This window comes from Oppia nitens, unplaced genomic scaffold (assembly GCF_028296485.1).
Source record: "Oppia nitens isolate AA-2021 unplaced genomic scaffold, nextdenovo-longstitch-racon4-pilon3 scaffold3_pilon_pilon_pilon, whole genome shotgun sequence".
Lineage (NCBI taxonomy): Eukaryota > Metazoa > Arthropoda > Arachnida > Sarcoptiformes > Oppiidae > Oppia > Oppia nitens.
In genome coordinates this window covers 433,170-456,500 of record NW_026533221.1, presented here as the reverse complement: position 1 = coordinate 456,500, position 23,331 = coordinate 433,170, and the positions used below count along the sequence as shown (strand labels likewise).

General features: G+C 24.5%; 3 protein-coding genes across 3 annotated transcripts; 1 reads left to right on the top strand and 2 right to left on the bottom strand.

Annotated features, from left to right (window-relative positions):
* Positions 1–177: 177 nt before the first annotated feature.
* LOC128957296 (mitochondrial 2-oxoglutarate/malate carrier protein-like) lies at positions 178–1,797 on the bottom strand. The gene is made up of 5 exons (XM_054303032.1): positions 1,524–1,797; positions 1,372–1,433; positions 668–1,237; positions 508–569; positions 178–392 (listed from the first exon to the last, which is right to left on the bottom strand). Exons 1-5 carry the CDS (start codon positions 1,616–1,618, stop codon positions 216–218), a joined length of 966 nt encoding a protein of 321 aa, XP_054159007.1. The 5' UTR covers positions 1,619–1,797; the 3' UTR covers positions 178–215.
* Positions 1,798–4,212: 2,415 nt separating this feature from the next.
* On the top strand, positions 4,213–5,407 carry LOC128957557 (spermidine synthase-like). The gene is made up of 3 exons (XM_054303345.1): positions 4,213–4,362; positions 4,464–5,184; positions 5,306–5,407. The coding sequence occupies exons 1-3, from the start codon at positions 4,229–4,231 to the stop codon at positions 5,321–5,323; spliced, it is 873 nt and encodes a 290-aa protein (XP_054159320.1). The 5' UTR covers positions 4,213–4,228; the 3' UTR covers positions 5,324–5,407.
* A 1,302-nt stretch (positions 5,408–6,709) lies between these two features.
* On the bottom strand, positions 6,710–8,551 carry LOC128958457 (glyceraldehyde-3-phosphate dehydrogenase 1-like). The gene is made up of 3 exons (XM_054304315.1): positions 8,338–8,551; positions 7,343–8,178; positions 6,710–7,237 (listed from the first exon to the last, which is right to left on the bottom strand). The coding sequence occupies exons 2-3, from the start codon at positions 8,174–8,176 to the stop codon at positions 7,058–7,060; spliced, it is 1,014 nt and encodes a 337-aa protein (XP_054160290.1). The 5' UTR covers positions 8,177–8,178; positions 8,338–8,551; the 3' UTR covers positions 6,710–7,057.
* Between the last annotated feature and the right edge of the window lie 14,780 nt (positions 8,552–23,331).

Below are 23,331 nucleotides of genomic sequence, written 5' to 3'. Positions count from 1 at the left end.
ATTGATAATCACATTTAAATTGATTTAAAAATTACTAATATATATGTATGATATATACTGTATATATATATATAAAACTAATACACAATAATAATAATTAATTAATTATATAATTATATAATTATAACTATAATTCAAAAAACAACAACAAATTCAATTCAATATAATTGTCTACTAATCAATTGTCGGCCGATTTTTGTTTGTTTTATTTGTATTCAAAGCCCGCCGCCGCCCGAAAAATCTTTCAATACATACTGTTTGTAGGCCTGGTTTGCCTGTTCAAGGAATATAAAGGTCAACACTGTATGCGGACCCAAACGGGCATAATATGGGGTAAACCCCTTCCACAGTGCAAACACACCTTCGTTACGGACCACTCGTAACAGGACGTCCTATAAATAAGTATTAGTAGAAAAAAATTGAAGATATAATTAATGTCTTATAGTTTTTTTGTTTGTTTGTTGTTATATTAGTGGTAATAATGGTAAATGAAGAATAGGGTATTACGAGAGCGCCTTTATATTCTGGTTTACCATCGATTATCTTCATGTTTTGGATTCTGGTTTTTGCTGTTTAAATGAGAAATGAAATTATCGGTAAAAAAATAATTCAAAGACGCGGGTTTCCGGTCAGTTTCGGACACAACAACAACAACAACAATACATACCGATATCGACTGGCATAGAGGCAGCCGTCGTAATCAGACCCGATATCATTGATGCAACAAAATGGCACATAATATTATCATTGAAATACTCGGTGGACAATAGGATCTGTTTGGCCTGTGAATAGGAGGCCAATTGGGCAGCATTGACCACCATTGCCCGGCCAATGGTCGGTACACATCCGCGCCACAGAGTCAGTACGCCTTCTTCACGACTGATACGTATGAGTGCGTCGAATACATTCTTATAGCCGCGACGTTCGGCTAGTGGTAGCCGACCGTCGGATGTCATCCGGATTAGCGACACTTCGGCGGGTGTACCGAAAAAAGCGCCAACAGCTCCGGCAGTCATACCGATGGCTGCTTTGGTGAAAAAACCGGGCGGTTTTGGCGAATCGCGGCTAACCTTCTCGAACAGTGTCGAATAGACGCCCATCCGGACAGTCGTATAGGAGGCCTGTCGTAGTAGACCAGCCGATAGGCCGACATACATACCGCTCAGGCCTTCATTCTTGATGACCGCTCGGATGGCGTGTAGACTTGTTTTGTGTTCTTTAGCTTTTCCGCCTTCGCCTATGATTTTTTAATAAGAGATAATAATTATTAGTTATTGATATCAAATCAGATGACCTGTTGTTGTTGGTGGTGGTGTTGACCACTGGGTTTAAAATCAATTGGTAAACCCCTCAACAAAACAACACACTTACCGCTCAATTGCATCCGATTTTTGATGAGATCCAGCGGCTGAACAAAACAAGTGGCCAACATTCTGGTTGGATGTATAACAACAAAAAATGGATGAATCAATTGGATTAGATATCTTAAAGAGGATTATTATTATTAACATATACACACATACCCGGCACCGCCACCGAACAGGAAGCGAATGGACTTCGGAATAGTTGCCGGCGTCGCCGTCGGCTTTGGCTGACTGGTGGTCGTTGTTTGTGACATTTGTTTTGGTAAGTCGATAGCTGCTAACTGTCCTCTAACTTGTCATCCAAATGTGTCTAACCGTTTCAAATAGCCCAGAGACCTGATTGACCAGATAATTGTTGGTCAGTTGTCTCCCGCGGGACTGGTGTGTGTGTGTGTGTGTGTGTGCGGCGGAGAATATTCCTTAAGTCGGGGGGGGGGGGGGGGGGGACAATGATTACCGCCGGTAATTGTCGGGTATTTTTTGTTTAAATGTCAACAACAAAAAACTTTTTTTTTCAAATTATAATCATTTCAATACTGGTATTGAAGTATAAGTCATTGAAATCTATATATATATATATAATTGAAACAAAATTATTATTATTATTATTATTATTTGTTGAGATCAAAGTTTGCGATTTAATATTTTATATATATATATAAGTACTTATAATAATAATAATAATTTATAATTTTTTTTTGGTTTATAAGTGATACAGACATACATTTATTTTATTTCATACCTGACCTTCAATTTTGTTTCAATACATATATATATATATTTCCATACAGTATATGAACTGATAAGATATATATATATATAAAATAAAATAATTTTTTTTTAAAAATGAAATGTACTTTACTTTACACTACAGACATGAGTGGAAATATACTGAAAATAAAAAAATATTTTTTTTTGCTATCATTTAGAAATAGACAGATATATAGAGGGCCCTGATTACTGAATATATATACTATTGGGAGCACTGGGAGCATGACTGGGTATACGTATATACAATATATATATATATATATATATATATATTATATATATTACTGGTTAGCTCCGGGAGGCAGCAGCTCTGCTTGTATACCTTAGCGCCTATCAACTATAGCAACCAAATACAGTATATTTAATATATACAGTAAATGTAATAAGGCGTGGTTCACATATTACGTTCGCACTTGAGGGGAGGGGGGGGTTAGCCAAAGCGAACTTTTGCGAACGAGGGGGAGGGGAGGGGTAGAGACTTTAAGAACGTTCGCATTTAGATAATATCTTATATCTTGTGGTGGTGGTGGGGGGGGGGTAGCGGTTAGGGTTAAGCGAACGTATTTTTTTTAAATGACTACATGCGAACATTTGCGAACATAGGGGAGGGAGGGGGTCTAGATTTCTTAAAAAGTGCGAACGTAATATGTGAACGACGCCTAATAATAATAATAATAACTCGTGGTGTGTTTGGCAAAAATACTCCCTCACTTGGGAATCGATAGACAACTATACAGTACAGTACAGTATATACCAGTGTTGGCAGTGACAAAAATGTTTGTATAATATAGTATACACTGTATAATATACAATGTAAAATACATGACCAATTTGGTTTACAAATTTTTTTTTTAAGCGCCACCCCTAGTGCTAAAAGCATTGATATACATAATAAAAGTAAATAGAATGTTTTTATAATAATTTATAGATTTAAAAATATTTTTTAGTTTAAATTATTTGATTTTTTTAACTTAGAAACTACGATAATAATAATAATAATGCATTTTCTAGCAATTATATTTTTTTTATTAAATATTTTAACATAATATATACGGTATATTAGTTTTAAAATTTCTATAATACTGTATTATACAAAGTCAAAAAAAAAATTGAAAACCTTGTATTTTTCCAACCCTGGTATATATATATATAGACAGTACTAATGTTAATACTAAAAGTATATACAGAATATTGGTTTTATTTTTTGGACTTAAAAATACCATACAATATACCATACAATATATTGAGATTTTTATGTCAACAAAACAAACCAAACATTTTTGTTGGAAAATCATTAATATTTAATATAATATAAAATCATACAAACTATAAAATATCACTCATTTTATATTTGACTTGATATATATATACAGTATATATATATATATATATATATATAATATTATTAATACAATTTTCTCACTGGTATTTTAAATTTAAAAAAAAAAATTTATCAAAAATATCTCTTTTTATATAATATATATATATAGTCAGCAGTCATGTGGTGCACGTGAATAGCATTCCCTTTATTTTTTTTATTATCTATATCTGTGTGAAAAAAATATTTTTTTTTTAAACAAAATTTATACCCAATTTATTATATCAATTGGTTTTCTAAGTTTTATAGTGTGTTTTTAGTTTACCAAATTAATTAATTAATTAATAATAATAATAATAATAATAATAAAGTGCTGTATAATAATTTTATGTCTATTTGTTTTATTGCTAACTAAACATATTGTTAATAATAATAATAATAATAAGTAGTATCATATATATATATATATACTGTACTAACAGTGTGTGTGTGTGTGTGTGTATAATACATATCGATTTACACAACAAGTTATATACAAGTCTAGAAAGAGAGAGAGAGAGAGAGAGAGAGAGAGAAACAAAAAAAAATTTATATTTAATTTTATTCTCATATTTCAATTGCCTAATCATTATTACTGTATATATATAAAAAAGCATTGAAATCAACGTTTATTTAAAAAAAAAAAAATCACAAAATTTTTAATTCAAAATTTATTTATATATTTTAAAAAATCAAAAAATATATATTTTTTTTAAAAATTTAAAACTACTACTAAATGGACTCATTCAAGAAAGGCTGGTTCACTGAGACAGGTGTACTAAACTCGTCCACTACTAACCTATCCATACGTGTCGACCAAATAATTCACGAACAAAAATCCGATTACCAGAATATACTGGTCTTCCAGAGGTATGTATGTCCACCAAAAAAAAAATCTAACTGTCTATCTATCTGTCTGTCTGTCTGTCTGTCCAAATGATTATTGATATATCCTATTATAAACTATTTAGCGAACTATTTGGCCGATGTCTTGTATTGGACGACGCCATCCAATGTACCGAAAAAGACGAATTTTCCTATCAGGAAATGATAGCATTTTTGCCGCTAAACTCCCACCGACTACCCCAACGAGTGCTGATCATTGGCGGCGGCGACGGCGGCGTTGTCCGCGAAGTGGTCAAACATCCGCTGGTCGAACAGGTAGTTATGTGCGAAATTGATCCGGCCGTAGTCGATGTATCCAAACGCTACCTGCCGTTTATGTCCGCGGCTTTCGACGATCCCAAACTGCGGCTACTGTTTGAAGATGGCTACGAGTTTGTCAAGAATCACCCGAACGAATTCGATGTCATCATTACCGACAGTTCCGATCCGAAAGGACCGGCCGAATGTCTATTCCAGGAACCATACTATCGGGCACTGTATCGATCGTTGAGGACGGGCGGTATTATCTGCTGTCAGGCCGAATCCTATTGGTTTGATTTGACATTTATCAAACAATTGGTTAGGAAATGTCGGGGTATATTCCAGTCGGTTAGGTACGGGTCGACTCAAGTGCCTTCCTATCCGTCCGGTCAGATCGGCTTTCTTGTCTGTTCGAAGGACCAGTCGGTCGATTTTGCCGATCCGGTCAACAAGTTTACGGCCGTCCAGTGTACTGGTATGCAGTTGCGCTACTATACCAGCGAAATACATACCAGCGCTTTCCGATTGCCACCATTTGTCCAAAAAGTTTGTATATTAAAATCTATTAAGTTTTTTATTATCACTACTATTACTAATATATATATATATATAATATGATTAATGTTTATCTAAATTTATTTTTTTTTTAATTTTTTTGTGATAACAGGAATTGGATAGCGTTTAGCAAAACAAACAAACAATTTTATTGTTGAATTTATTATTATTAGATGCAATCAATCAATAAAATCTATATATATTTATATAGATATATATTTATTTTGTTAACATTTTAATTGCTACAAATAAAATACTAATTTTATATATATATATATATATATAAATTTTATTATTTACAACAACAACAAAATTTTATAAATTAAAAATGTTTGGAAAAATTTTTTGATAGGACCAATTTGATTATTTGCAATTTTTAAATAAAAAATTATTTTTTGATTTATATAGTGAAATATGCTAATTGAAAAATGTTTTTAAATATATATATATATATATTTATTAATTAATTATTTTTTTTAAATAATAATAAATATTGCTTTTTATAAAAATTTATTTTACTATTTATAAATCCAAAATAAACAATTTAAAAAATATTTTTAAAAAATTTATGTAACTGTAGTTAATATATATATTTTTTAATTATTAATAATTATAACTTATTTAAAATTTGACTATTATTTAAGTCTATTTTTTCAATAAGTTATTCAATATTGCAATTTCCTTCAATTGTTTTTCTAACTTTGTATGTCAAGGAAACTAATTATAATAACTGGATATTAATTTTATATTAAATAATTATTATTATAATTTTGTAAATTATTTTTTAAAAAATAAATAAAATTATTATATATTATTAATACTGGTAAAAAATTAAAAGTGCAGTTAAATAATTTTATCAGTAATTTTACGGTACATTATATATATATATATATATATATATATATACAGTATATATATATATTAATATATATAACTGTTTGATATGTTTTCAATTGAGTATTATCAGTAAATTTGTTGTATTATCACATATATAGTGTACTGATAAGTCACAAAAATCCATGGCTATTAGGTACCAGTGCCAATATACATACCAGTGCCGACAATTTTTTAGTACGAAAAAAATTAGATTTTATATATTAAAAATAATTTTTTTTAAATACGGTAATAACTGTAAATACAGTAAAAGTTTTATTTGCTATAATTTAAAATTGAATTTCCTTATTATTATTATTACTACTAGTGTATTATAAATTATTTTATTAATTTATAATAATAATAATAAACAATTAATTAATTTACGATCAAAATATATATAATACCATTAGTTTATTGTTTGTTATTATAGATTTGAATCATTGACAAAACATTTATATTATATATATGATTGAATTATTTGTGAATCAAAATTTAAAATAAAAAACTAACTATTCATACGACTAATTATAATAATTAGATTATTATTATAACTATTTAATTAGTTTTTAATTTATAAAATACACTCTTAATTATATCTAATACCAATTCATACATATAGATAGATAGATAGTTAGGATAATTGAATGTAATTTTTTATATATTTATATAAAAAATATTACTAAAATAAAATTTAATTCAAAAAACAATTCTACACCAAAAACAACAACAAAAAAATACAGTATTATATTAATTTCAATTCAATTAAAATAATAATTATAATAATAATAATAGAAAAAAAACAACACATCTATTGATTAGATATCCAATTGATTAAAACGGATTAATGAAATTACGGATATATTTTTTTAGATCGGATTATCGGTTAAACACTATTTGTTTTTTATTTTTAAAAACTAATGGACACACCGTCCTCTCTCACTCTCTAACTGTGGGTGTGTTTTGACACTGCATCAGCTGCTGCTGTGGTTTAGGCGGCGGCGGTGTCCTTAGAGTGCATATAACGGATCAGATCCACCACTCGATTGCTGTAACCGTATTCGTTGTCGTACCACGAGATCAGCTTAACAAACGTTTTGCTCAACGATATGCCGGCTTTGGCGTCAAATATCGAGCTCCGGGTGTCGCCAATGAAATCGCTTGAGACAACCTAATAGTTTGATTGATTGATTGATCCATCGATTAGTTAGTTATATATATATATATATATATATATAAAAAACAATTTACGGCTCCGGAAACACCTAAACATTACCTCTTCATCGGTATAGCCGAGTATGCCTTTCCAGGCATCGCTTTCCGAGGCCGCCTTAACCACGGCCTTAATATCATCGAGAGTGGCCTCCTTTTTCAGACGACAAGTCAGATCGACAACCGATACATCGGGAACCGGTACCCGAAAAGCCATACCGGTTAGCTTACCATTCAAATCGGGTATAACCTTACCGACAGCTTTGGCCGCACCGGTTGATGCCGGTATAATATTTTGTCCGGCACCGCGTCCGTCGCGCCACAGTTTACCACTCGGGCCGTCCACTGTCTTCTGGGTGGCGGTAACCGCGTGTACGGTAGTCATCAGGCCTTCTTCGATACCAAAGTTATCGTTGATTACTTTGGCTAACGGTGCCAAACAATTGGTCGTACACGAAGCATTAGAGACCACTTGTTGGGTGGGCTGATAGTCCTGATGGTTGACACCCATTACATACATGGGTGCATCGGCCGACGGCGCCGATACGATCACTTTTTTGGCGCCGCCCTTGATATGGGTGCCCGCTTTTTCCAGTGTCGTAAAAACACCGGTCGACTCGACCACATACTCGACACCGACCTTAGACCAGGGAATAGCCGCCGGATCTCTCTCTTGAAAAACATGTATACGTTTGCCATCGACTACCAACAGACCGCCCTCCTCTTTGACCTCACCCTTGAATCGGCCGTGAGTCGAGTCATAGCGGAACATATAGACCATATAGTGGACATCGATAAACGGATCGTTAACCGCCAGGACTTCGACACCTTTTTCAATACACGCCCGCAATACTAGACGTCCGATACGACCGAAACCATTGATACCGACTTTGGCCATAACTTCGGTGACACACAAACAAACAAACAAATCAATTAGTCAATCAAATGGCCAAACATTTTCATACATTCAATGCCTTAAGATATCATATATATTACCACACCTTATGAAGAAGTGGTGCGTTTTTTTTGTGGTTTGTTTTAATAGATGAAAATAATTACCTGTTTTTTGCCTGTTGTGTAGATCTCGAAGAGATTTATGGATCAATTAAAAGAGATTCAGAGATGATGTGGTGGTAGTAATGATCACCAAAATTAAGACAACTGAAGACAAAAGTGATGTAAACGTTAAGTCAGTATTACTTCACTTCACTGAATGAATGACTGTCTGTACTGTCTATCTGTTTGTCCTTCACTTCACTTATAATATGAAAAAAAAAACGAAAATTTTTTTTTTATTATAACATTTAACTACTAATAGTAGAGTAGAGATCTGTTAACTGGGTTTTGTTTGGTTAGTATGAAATATAAAAAACCCAAACCGCGCGCACACACACACACAACAGGTAATATAATATGAGTAATTAAAACCGGGTATTTGTAATTTTTTTTTGTAAAAACCAAACCGATACTTGAAAAAAATAATTTAGTAAATTAAAAAAAAATTATTATAATTCAAACCAATTATTAAAAAACTTTAAATAAGTTTTTTTTTATATTTATAAATAACAACCGGAACCAAACCGTTAAGTGTTTTTTTTGTGTTAATAGCATGTCTAGTCTAGTAGTTATATGTGACATACACTGTATATGTCTGTCTCATTGTGTCAATGAATGACTAGAGTATTGAAAATATTTAGTATTGTTTTGTATGGAAAACTGTTAGCCAATCACACACACACACACACACACACACACACACACACACACACACACACACATACATACACACTGTACTACATATACATTATATGTATTAGTATTAGAGTTCAGGAGTTAAACTTTCCAATGGGAGGGAAGTTCCCTAATAAAATCGCACCAATTTTTCCGGAATATATTTTATGTTCCCTCCATAGCCCTTTAGAAAGGAATATATATTTTGTATTTATACAATAAATAATACCCAAAAAAAACTATATATTTTTTTGTTTTGAATAAAATTTTATTAAAATATTTTATCAATAAATTTAGTGATACTATTTATTATAATGACACACACAAAAAAAATACAGTTTTAATATAAAACATTTAATTATTAAAAATCATATAATAAAAATTTGTTGTTTAGTGTTCAATTGGTTGAGTGGTATATTACAAGGAAATAGATTAGCTGGAAATTCCCGGAGACTTTTTTTGTTGGAAAATAGGGAACTTTTGTGAAAAATAAGAAACTTTTTGGAAAATAGGGAACTTTTAGATTAATAAAATAAAGTATTTAATCTGATCTAACCCTAACAGTACTATACTATGCAATCAATGCATTTAAATGTGCAATCAATGTGTGTATGAATTTCTAATAACATTGACGTGAACTTGAAATTCTGAGATTAGACTAGACTTGAAAATACAAAACAAAACAAAACTAGAGTTTGGATTAACCGGAACCGCGAAAATAAAAACTGTTTATTATTATTAATATTATTGTAATCTAACAGTTATTTTGATAATTACAATATTTTAGTTTTTATAATGTTTTTTTTTTATTTTTTTGTTAAAATTTTATATTTATATATTTAATTATTATAGTTATTTAATAGTAGAAAATAATACATAGTTAATAAATAATTTTTATTAAGTTATATAAAATTTATAAATAGTTTTTTTTGGGGGGGGGGATATTCAATACAATAATTACCACGGTTATTTTTAATTAATAATAATAATTACTGTGTATACAGTATTTATTAGTATTAATTATTATGCAATAACATAATTTTGATATTTTTTTTTAACTTTTACAATTTTAATTTAATATTATTTAAATAACAAATAATAAAATTACATTTAAAAAAAACAATTATAAATTAATTTACGATTATAATATTAAAGTTACTAGTTTAACCCGCGCAACATGTATAGCCGTGCAATTCTTTTACTAATTTTATAATATTCATCATAAGTAATTTTAATGAGACTTAATTTGTTTATACAACTACTACATAGCCTAATGTAACAAAACTACTAAACCAATGCACATTAATTCGACTAAACTTTTGAGAAATTTTAGTTTTTATATATATTTAAATAATTTTAATAAAAATTGAAAATTTTATCATTTTTGCGAAAAAAAATTACAAAAATTTAGCACAGGTAGCTTACCTCCCGGTGCCCTGTAACTCATATAATATAGCAAAGTGTAATTACACGACACCAGCCTACCTGTCCCTAAAATCTAGCAGTGCTCAATAAACGTTTAAAATTTCCCATTGAAATAAAATTGCTTTAAATAAAAATTGAAAATTTTAACACAAATTGAAAATTTTTGCATTTGAGAAAATTTTACAAAAATTTAGCACAGGTAGCTAACCTCCCGGTGCCCTATGACTCATATAATATAGCAAAATTGAGTAACACAACATCAGCCTACCTGAGTCTAAAACCTACCAGTGCTCAATAATTATTTAAAATTTCTCATAGAAATAACATTGCTTTCAATAAAAATTGAAAATTTTAATACAAATTGAAAATTTTTGTATTTGAGAAAATTTTACAAAAATTTAGCACAGGTAGCTTACCTCCCGGTGCCATGAGACTCATATAATATAGCAATATGTTATTACACAACACCTGCCCACCTGTCCCTAAAACCTACCTGAGCTCAATAATCATTTAAAATTTCCCAAAGAAATAACATTGCTTTAAATAAAAATTGAAAATATAACAATATATTTTTAGCTTTGAATTAAAAAATTGTTGTTGAGGAAGTGTGCACACATACAAACAAACAAACAAACAAACAGACAGACAAAACTATTATATTAAATTATAGATAATTACAAAGTTTATAAATTAGAATTTTAATTATTTAATTATTTAATTAAAACCAATTAGAAATAAAAAATACAATAAATTTTTTTTTTATAAAACTAGTGTTAAAATAAATCCTTTTAAAATATGTTTAATATAAATAAATTATAACATTTAATGAAAAATTAAAATAATTTATTTTTTATATATTTATTGTCTGAATTGTTGGGTAAGTATTGGGTATTAATTTTTTTATAGTATTATTTAAAATTATGATAAAAATGATTGAGAATTGTCTTAAAAAAAAATAAAAAATAAAATCAAAAACTAGTTTTGCATTTATTTTTGCAATAATTTTCAATAATTACCGAATCTTTTCATACATTAATAATTTTTTTTTGTTGAAACCAATTGTTTGATTAATAATTGTTGAATTGATTACCAAATAAAATTTAATTTATTTATATATCTTTTTTTTAAAAAAAATATTCAATTAAGTCAGTTGTTATAAATTTAAATTAAATTTTATTAATAAAAAATAATAAATATTATAGAAAATACAGTTAAACATTAATTGATAATTAATTAGTTTTTTTAAAAAATAATAGTATATTGAATATTATATACAACAAAAATCAATCAATAGATTAATCGTAAAATAAATTGTTAATAATTTTTTTTTAAAAAAATTAGTAATTAAATAATTAATTATATAAATTAATTACAAACTACAAAGTTTAAATGAAAAATTTTAAATAATCAATTTATTGAAAAACAACTTAAATTTATATATCTGTATAAAAATACTAAAACAAAACTATTGAAATAATTGATTTGAAAATATTAAAATATTTGTTTATTATATAAATCTTAAATCAAATTTTTACAATTAATTTTATTGTCTAGAATCGGGTATATAATAAATATGTAATTTTTATCGTTTTATTATTATTATTAGAATAATTAGTAAACGATTCTAATCTATAGACAATAGAATAGGAATATTCTATAGAATCGAAAAAACAATTTTTTTCAATAATTTCCGAATCTTTCCATTTAGTAATAAATTTACGAAAATTTTGTTGTTGTTGTTGTTGTTTTGATATCCATAAATAATTACTATTAATTACAGATTAAAAATTTATGAATACAATAATTATAAAAAAAATTATTTAAACATTAAAATATAAAAAAAATAATTATAAACTAAATGTAAAATTACTAATTATTAAAAAAAACATTAATCAGTTTTAAAACTTATTAAAATTAGTTTATTCTCTAATATTTTTTTGTTGTTGGTTAACTGTTTAAAGTTTTTAAATTAAAATCAATTAACAAAATTTTTTTTAAACAAATTTGTTTAATCTATTTACAACTTTTTATATCATTTCTAGATGTTTGGTAAAAATTTACAATTTAACATTAAAATACTGTATATACTATTAAATATTGATTAATATACAATAGTTTAATATATATTATAACATTTTATTTAATTATTAATGTATTCCTATATACTTATATAAAAATAATATATTAATATTATATATTTTATTTAATAAATATTTATATAAATATTATATAGTAGTTAGTATAAGATATAATATTAATAGTTGTATTAATAGTAGACGGTGTTCAATGTGTAATTATAGGTTTAGGCGTAGTTGGTGTAACTCTAGGTACAGGTATAGGTACAGGTGTGGGTATAAGTGTAAATGTTGTTGTATTTAGTTTGTATCTATCGATTTGATTATTAATATTTTTGTAAACAATTTGGCCAATATTTTGTTTTGTTGCCACCATTTCAATAATAAGCCAATAATTTCTACCGTATAATATTGTATAATACTAAAATTTTAAAAATTACTAATTTACAAAAAAAACTAAAACTAAAAATAAGTATTATTTTTTTAATGTGCTAGTTTTATATATTTAATAAGTACTTTACAAATCTATTAATTATTATATATAATTAATTTTTTTTAAAACTTATTTTAATTAAACAAATGTTTCAATATAGGGATTAAGTGGTCGTAAAAACTTATGGAAAACAATTGTCTGTTAATTAATCAAACAACTGAATCTTTAAACAACTGAAATTTAAAAACATAAAATATATAATAATTTTATTAAATAAAAAATTATTTTTTTTATAAAAAGTAAATTTAATTTGTAAATAATAATTATTATTTATATTTAATATATAAAATAATATATTTATAATGATAATGAATGAAGTATTAAACAAATTTATAATGATAATGATAATTATATTTTTATTAATTTAATAAAAATTATTAATAAAATAATATAACGCTATTATTAAAAAAAAATTTTTATAATAATTAAATTAGTTTTTAAATAATTTTTTTATTAAATTTATAAAATTTGAGTTATTACTGTTTTTTTATAAATAATAATTATAATAAAATTATTTTATATATTTATAAATTTTTATATATCTCTATATGTAATATTATATATAAAAGTTTATTGTTTATTAAAAAATCAATATTTATTATACTTTCTACATATACAGTATTATACTGAAATATAAATCTAATATAAAAACTATCTAGAAAATTTCAAGGATATTAACCAAGGACAGTCATTGAACTATTAAATCGATAAATGTTTTGTTTTATTATGTTTTGTATTATTTTAGTTGACAAAAATTTTTCCATTGAAAATAAATTATTATATAATTTCTAGAAAACAAGACAGTCTATAAAAAAACTAACTAAAATTTAAGTGATTAAAATTTTGTGTGTTAGTTAATTATTAGTAATAATTATTAATTAGTAAAATTTGATTCAAATATAATAATGCAATTGAAAATTATAATATCATTGGTTGTTATCATAATCGGCGTGTCATCAGTGGTCGAAAATTTAGCAATCAATTCAATTGTTGCAAACAATGGATCCAATCCAGTGAAAGGTTAGATATTTTAATTTTTATAAATCTAATCTTAATTATATTATAAATATAAATTTTTATATTTATTTTATTCTATATTTATATTACTAATCCATTATATGTGCACCAAATGGACTAAAGTAAAAAACTATTAAAGCAATTGATAAAATATTAATAATAAATATAGTCATAGAAAATATAAAACTAATAGAATTAAAATTATAAAAACTATTTAAAAAGAATTATAAGACAATCCTTGATATGGTTATTGTAATACTTACTGTAAATAAAGTAAATGTACACTTTTAGTTTTATCAAATAAAAATTTATAATATTTTATAAATAAAATAATATTTTTTTTATATATATTTTATAAATAACTTAATACTATTTAATTCTATTAAATGTGTGACCAAAATATATAGAAATACATATATATTTGTAATTATATATATATTTTTTAAAAATTTTTATATATTTATTAATTTATTAATTTAGTTTTTTATTTCTTTTTTATTTGATATAATAGATAAACTAATAATATGTTTGAATAAAACTCGTGGCGAAGATTGTTTCAATGATGATGAATGTTGTTCTGATTATTGTATTGAAAGCAAACACGAATGCAATTGAAAACTAATTATTTATGTGATTAATTTTATGATTTTTTTAATTATTTATTACAAATTTATTTTAAACATAATATGAACAAATATTAATTATTTTATTATTACAAATTTTTAATTATTAAACAATATTGTTAATGTTTATTTTTTTAAAGCAAAATGTTTCATTCAATTTTACAATATTATTCATAAAAAAAATTAAAAATAATATAAACAAAACAAATAGAAATTATAAATTAAATTTAAAAATTATTTAAAGTTATAAATCTTTTAAAGTACTTTTAAAAACTAAATAAAAATAAAAATAATAAATTTACATTCACAACTATTTACATTAAAAATAACATTTAGTTTAAAATTAACAAAAAAAATAATTAATTTAAAACAATTTAAATAATAAAATAGATATTTTATAACTGCAAATTTAAAAAAAATATGCAAATCATGGAGAAAATAGGCGAAACTAATATTTTTCTTATATCTCAAAAACAAAAAGACCTAGGATATGGATATTCAATTTAGTACTATGGTTTCATGGAACGTACAAAATAGTGTGACCAATTTTTTTTATTAAAATTTCTAAGACAAATCAAAATAATATTATAAAATAAAATCTATAATAGATAATGATAATATTGATTGTATAATAAACTAAATAAAAAATAAACTACTTTAATTAAATATAAAAATTATAATATAAAATTTTATAAATAAAATATTACTTTTCTCTTTCAAAAATTGATACTAACTTTATTAATTATTTTTTTTTTGAAAATTGGTAAAACACATAGTAAATTATTTTTTAGCTAGTTTATTATACATTTTATAGATTTTCATTATCTATTATAGATTTTGTGATATGATAAATTGTGATATCATATCTATTTTAGTAATTTTTTTAAAAAAATGGTCATACCATTTTGTAAGTTCCAAGTAACCATAGTTGTTTATTAAATATCTTTGTCCTAGGTCTTTTAGTTTTTGAGATATAATAAAAATATTATTTCCGCTTATTTTGTCAATGATTTAATATTATTTATACCATATATTTAGATTAGCTTAAATATTTCTATTGTTATAAACAATTAAAATAAATGTTTTTTATTAATAATCAATAATTATGCTAACTACATTAAATTATAATTCATATATTTTATAATTATTATTAATGTACTGTATAATGAAATGTCTAAATTATTAATGTATTATAATATTTTAATTTATATTAAATGCCAACAAAATTAGTTGATATTTTTTCTTAAAATATCAATTAATTGTTAAAAAAACATACAATTATTTAGAAACATTAATAATCATTTTTAAATAAATAAATTAATAAGTTAATTTATACAAAAAAAAATCTAAAATTGTTGTTTTTATTTTGTATAGTAATAAAAACCAGTTGAGAATGCTCGAAAGCATTTCCAGGAAAAAACTTCCATATCATTTTGATAACCATTAATTTGTAGTAATAACGAGGTATGTGGGATATAAAATTATTCAATAATACAAAATAAATTCTTATGCTTATGTTTGACATACTAAGTCATACCATTTCATGTTAACCATTTCTCGATTTTAATAGTTAAAAATTTCATTGTTGTCAAAAAAATTAATTAATAATCTATAACTTTATAGAATTAATTATATAATATATTCTCAGCTTAAATAAACTTTACAAATTTATAGTAAGGTAAAGTTATAGACAAATTTAATTTTTTTAATTAAAAATACGTTTTTAGGATATTTACCTTATTTTAAAATAGAGTATAAATTTGTCATTTTTATATTTTATACACTATATTAATATATATATTAAAACAATCGACTTTATCGCCACCCCTGTCCTCTCCAGGTCAGACGTCGTCGGCTTCTTCTCCATCGTTTCTTCACTCGTCCTATTGTTGTCTTCTTAGACCTCTCCCTATCGGGCGGTCGTCCAACCAATTCCCAGTCGTAGTTTCGGTTGCCAACACAATGATTATACAATACTATTCACTCGTAGGCTATATTTATTTTAAACACAACTGAACTCACAATTAAAAATACAACAATAAAGGTTATAGGTAATTTGATGGCGGCGGAAGACTGATTTGTTACCATACATCTAGAAAATGTTCTGTCCTTCTCACTCCCTCCCTCTCTGGTTATACCCCACCAACATCTGAGTTGTGCGCACCAACTCAACCGTCAGTCCAATAATAGTATGGGACGGAAATGTATGTCACATACCTTACCAAACATGTCTATTTCTAACTAAACAGTGTACTGGTAGCAAACACGGTTACAATATTATAGAAAAGTTTTTATATTTGTATACAAAACGGTAAAATGTTTTGATAATAAGAAAATTTTTAAGTTTTCCGCCATTTTGACTATGTTCATGAAGATATATAGATAATTTTTGATGCAACATTTTAATATTTTATTTGAGAAATTTTGAGAAAGAGAAAGAGAGAAAGTGAGAGAGAGAGTCTAATTAATAATAAATAAAAAAAATAATTTTCATTAAATTGTTTTGTGATTTTTTATACATCTCTTAAGCGCTTCCAAAGACATTAATTAAAATATTAAGTTAACTTTAACATTATAACTGTAATTTACTATATCACTATTTATTTAAGTTGATTATAAGTTTAAATATTTTTAATCATTATCACAAACATTGTCTAACATTATCACACAGTGTTCAGCATTTATAATGATGAGACATTGATTTAATTAAAAATAGGTAATGATATCGATAATTCTGAAGAAGACATTGATGAGATTATTGAATTGAGTCAACAATATAATCAAGTTGAAATTCATTAATATACACAATAAAATCACTGGTAATGCCTAATAATATTTTAAAAATCTAATAATAATAATAAAAATAAAAACAAAAAACATTATATAAAAATATTTATTTTAAGGGAATGTCATCAAAATTTTATTTAAATTGTTATTCATAAACGGTTTGTTTTACCTAATTTAGGATTCTTAATCTAATCTTGAAAACATTTGTTGTCGGCAACGTCGAGTAGATGTCACAAAGAGACAGATAGACATACAAATTATGCTGTTGTTCTAGACGTCGAGTAGTTACCACAGACATACAGATAGACATACAGATAGACATACAGATAGACATACAGATAGACAAACAGATAGACATACAGATAGACATACAGATAGACATACAGATAGACATACAGATAGACATACAGATAGACATACAGATAGACATACAGATAGACATACAGATAGACATTCAGATAGACATAGAGATTATGTTCTTCTCGGCGACGGCAAGTAGTGTCCACAATAGACAAACAATAAAAAACGTGGCTTTTCTTTAGTTAAATTATATACATTTTGTAGACATTTACTATACAAACATGATGTAATATGGGTTAGGATTCGATAGATTGTACCACAAGAAAATGTCTTCCCAGGGATATCCCATGAAATAGGGAATAGAAGGAACTTATGAAAAATAAGACGAGGGAGGGAATCTGATCTAACCATACATACATTTATAAAAAGTGATATAAAAATTTAAATATTAATAGAAATTAAAAGAATATTTTACTGAAATCTATAATTCACTTTCATATTGCTAATTATTAGAAAATCAAATTAAAATTTTAATATCTCTTAAGGAAAATAGAATAAATAGCATCAAAAGTATTTAAGTTTAGTTAAGGTTTATTATTAAAATTTTAATATCTTTTCGGAAACATAAAAATGGCAACCAAAATAAAATGATAAAATTATATAAAACATTTAAATATAAGATATAATAAAATCTTTTATTTAATAAAAATATAATATATATATTTTTAAAAATGGCGTCAGTTGTATAGCTACAGTAAAATTAATTTTGTTATGCTGTCGTTTAATACCTCACATGACTATACTCGAGTTTATTTTGTCATAATAAATCATTAGATTTCTCACATGACTATAGTTGACTATAATTTTTATATTGAATCATTTGATACATCATGACTATTGTTGTTTAATTTTTTATACTAAATATTTTTATATTACACATTACTATAATTGAGTTTATTTTGTTATATTTAATCACTTGATACCTCTCATAGCTAAAGTATATATTGAATTTATATATAAAAATGTTTGAACATAAAATTTTATGCTACCAAAGTTTGTTGCTAGCAATGCTTTATAGTATTTTCATTCGTTTTATATCAAAATTAAATATATTAAAAATACAATTTAAGAATAAAAACTAAAAATTAATCATTTTTAATACGTCAATCTATATAGTTATATTGCTTAATATATATAAATACTAAATTGTAAAATAGGTTAGAGTAGTTTTTTGGTAATATTTTATTATACAACTTTATAATTATACAATGTATATACATTGATTTAAATTATTTTAATTTTTTTTCTAAAATATATAAACAGTATATATTAGATCAGATAAATACGATAAATTAGAAATTATGACATTTTTAAAATAAATAAATGATTTGTTAAACCTATATTAAATTAAATGTTTTAATTTACAATACAAAAATATTATAGTTTACTGATATTAAAGATTTAAAAATGAAAAACTAATATAACATATTTTGCAATTATTTTTTTATAAATGCACTAATTGAAAATTTTAATTAAAATTAATTGCCATCTGTTACAAATATCATATTTATAAATGATATACATTATTTAATTTTTTTCATTTTTCAATTTTAATAAATTTTATTTATTAAAAATTAGTTAAATTTTAAAAAATGAATCTCAAACTAGTTGTGTTACTTGTATTGTTTGCAGTAATTTTAGGCATCTATTGCGGCAGACCTGATTTGAACTCAAATTCGAACAAAAATCATAAAGTTAAAAAAAATTCAATTAACAACTTAAATGGCAAACAAAAAGTCAATAACAATCCAAAATTGAAGAATGATTCGAAAAACAAAAAAGTGCCGAATAATGGTTTATAAAAATCTTAATAATTTAAAAATTTGTTTAAATTTAATTATACTTATAAATTAGTTATTGTTAATTTTATTTTTTTAAAGAAAAATACATTATCCATTTTAATTTATTTAAAAAAAATAAAATTATTAATAGGATTACAACCTTGCATTGGCAAATCAAAAGCTGGTGATGATTGCTATGAACATGATGAATGTTGTAGTGATCAATGCGATATATCTACTCACGTCTGTATGCCAAACCAATAGATACTGATTAAACAAAATTAAAGCAATAGTAATTTTAATTTATTATAAATATATAATTAAACAATAAATTTTTATTAAATAATATATTTAGTTTTAACAATTTTTGTGTTTGTTTTAAAAAAAATTTGTTGAAATTTATATATATATATTATATTATATTATATTATATATATACAGTACATATAATTTAATAAATGTATAATTTTATAAAACGTTTTTAAATATTTGTATTCTTTATTATTTTTTATTTCTACACAAAATTATATATTATATATACATTTATTTATAAACAACAAATTTTATTTGAAAAAAATAATTACAAATAAATTTTATATAATTATAAAATTATATTCTCTGTACATATAATCATAAACGTAGACCAATATAAACTTTAATCTTAAGTTTGTGTTGTTTGTGTATTTTGTGGATTACAATGAGCTGTACTTTGAGTTGGATTTACATGAAATAATCTTTTTCTTTGTTGAATTGGTTTAATTATAAAATTAAAGTTAATTTTGTTTTTTCTAATATTATTTATTATTGTAAATATATTTACACCAAAATTTATAATATCATAAATAGTATTTATATTTGTTAAGACAACAATTGAGAAACCAAAATACAGTCCAAGAAGTGATCCTAAATAACAAAAAAATTCTTCAACCGTTATTTGTTCTAATTCTTCGTATTTAATATATGGTACGTTAAGAGGCTGAACCAATAGTTTAAACATTGTATCATTTTTACTGTTAAAAATATTATTATAATCAAGTGTATAATAATTGTATTCACATTCATTAATTTGTTTACATTCATTAAAACAATCATTTTTTATAGAAATACTATCATAAATTGTTTTAATAAATTTTAAATTTCCATTAAATTTATTAGTATAGGATGGCCACATATATTTATCTGGATAACCAATTTTTTTGTTTACAATATTTTTTATAAAACATTCTTGTTGACATTGTTCGTTTGTTTGTCTATCTGAACAATCATATGTTAAATAGCGTCGATTAAGTTTTTTATAAGACATCGATGTTCGTGTATAACTTAAATATATATATTTTGAATGTATGTTTAAATTTGAGGATCCTTTTTGATTAAATTCGTAAATAGTTTCACCGGTCGAATGTAATATTAATGGTAGTTTATCATCGATTAGTTGAGTTTTGTTAAATATTTTCAATTCGTAAACATTTGCCAAACGAAATAATAATTTGTAGTTAATGTTTTTTAGTTTTGGTTTTATTGTCCAACATAATTTAAATCTGCCAATAGCTAGCTTATTAAATGTGTAATTATAACAATTTTCATAGTGAAGATTATTTGTATTTATAGTTAATCTATGGCAACCAATTAGTTTGTTTAATGGATGTATTGAATTAAATTGTTCAAACAATGTTAAATTATTATTAAACAATTTATAATTAAAATATGATTGATTTCTATTATTATTATCAACAAAATTAATCAGATATTTGTTTTTAACATCTGCTTTAATGAGATTTGATTTTTCCATACATATAGAAATAGCAGGTATTTCTGTATTTGGTAGACGTTTGACGCTTGTGTTTGTTGGATAAGTAAAATACAAATCAATAATTTTATAAAATTGATAGCAACAGCCAATTGCACACATTGTTGTTGTTATTAATTTAAATAATTTTACTGCCATTGTTTTAAAGTAGTAGTAGAAGTAGTAGTTGAAGTAGTAGTAGTAGTAGTAGTAGTAGTAGTTGTAGTAGTAGTAGTAGTAGTAGTAGTGGACAACCAGTTGATTACTAATCGTAAGACTGGATATACGTCAAAGTTTAAATAGGCAGACAAATTGGTCGGTCTTACAAAAAAAATTTAACCAAAATATATTGACTAATGATTCTGAAAATAATTAATCAATTAATTAATTGTCGGACAATTAATGTTTGTTTGTTTTTTATAGTTTGTATTCAAAGCCGGAAACAAACAAAAAAAACTTCCAATACATACTGTTTGTAGGCCTGGTTTGCCTATTCTATAGGTATATAACGGTCAACACTGTGTATGCCGGACACTAAACAGGGCATAAATATATTGTCTAAAACCCTTTCCACAGTTTCGGTCAAACCTTTGTTTACGGACCACTCGTAACAGGAAGTCCTATAAGAATGATATTTGTATTATAGTCTAATTGATTGATTGAGAGATAAAGACAGACAGAAACAGATATATAGATAGATAGATTGAGAGAGAGAGAGAGAGAGAAAGAGAGAGAGAAAGAGAGAGAGAAAGAGAGAGAAAGAGAAAGTGAGAGAGAGAGAGAGAGAGAGAGAGAGAGAGAAAGAGAGAGAGAAAGAGAGAGAAAGAGAAAGTGAGAGAGAGACAGATCATTTACCAGCAATTAAACTGATGGTTAACGTCGCAGATATTTAATTGATATATAATTGATTTGATAACAAGTAGAGGACAGTTGTATGATAACTATTACCCGATTAACGGGTAATACGGAAATTCCCTGAACCGATAACTCTGTCGATGAATATACTAATTAATTGCCAAACGATTGAAATTGTTGTTTATATCAGTTAACATATTTTAAGTAATAATAAAAAAATTCAATTAAAATAATTGTAATTATATTATTATTATTATAAGTTTTATTATTAGTCAGTAAAAAAACTACTATATTATTAAAAATTAATTTAATAGTAATATTATATATAAATATTTATAAATAATATTTAAATAATACCAGTTTTGATGTAATTTTAAATTAATTTATTATTAAATTAAAATTTTTGTATCTGTTTTTTTTAAACTATAACATTCAATAGCTATAATATTACTAATTATAATAATAATTACAACAATACACAGTATATGATTAATATTTCTAAATAAAAATATACATTTGTAAAATGTTATTGATATATAAATATTAAAATATAAGTTAATATAAATAAAAAATAAATAAATAATACTTTACTGTATATTTATATAAAAAATATAATATAAATTAATTTTAATATATATATATATATACTAGTATATATATATATATTATTAAAATTGATTTTGTCGTGATAATGTTTTTTTAATGAAAATATTTGAATGTCAATATAATAGTTTAAATATTTATTATTTATTAATAATAATTTTTTGTTGTTGATTATTAATCTTTCTGTATAACATTAATTTTGTTTTTTTATAATTATTATGAATATTTTTTTTTAATTAATTTCTAGACCTAGATCAAAATACAATATATTATATAAAAAATTTGTTTAATAGATTTAATAATATATATATACTATATAATTTAACTAAATACTATAAGATAAAACTAATATTAAATAATTAAATTAAAAAAATTAATTATTATAATATTAATCATATACATAAGTAAATTTAATATATCTATTATTATAATTATTACGTAATTGTATAAATAGTGCGTATATATAAATATTATATAACATTTCTGTTATTTAATTTATTTTGATTTAATTTTCTAT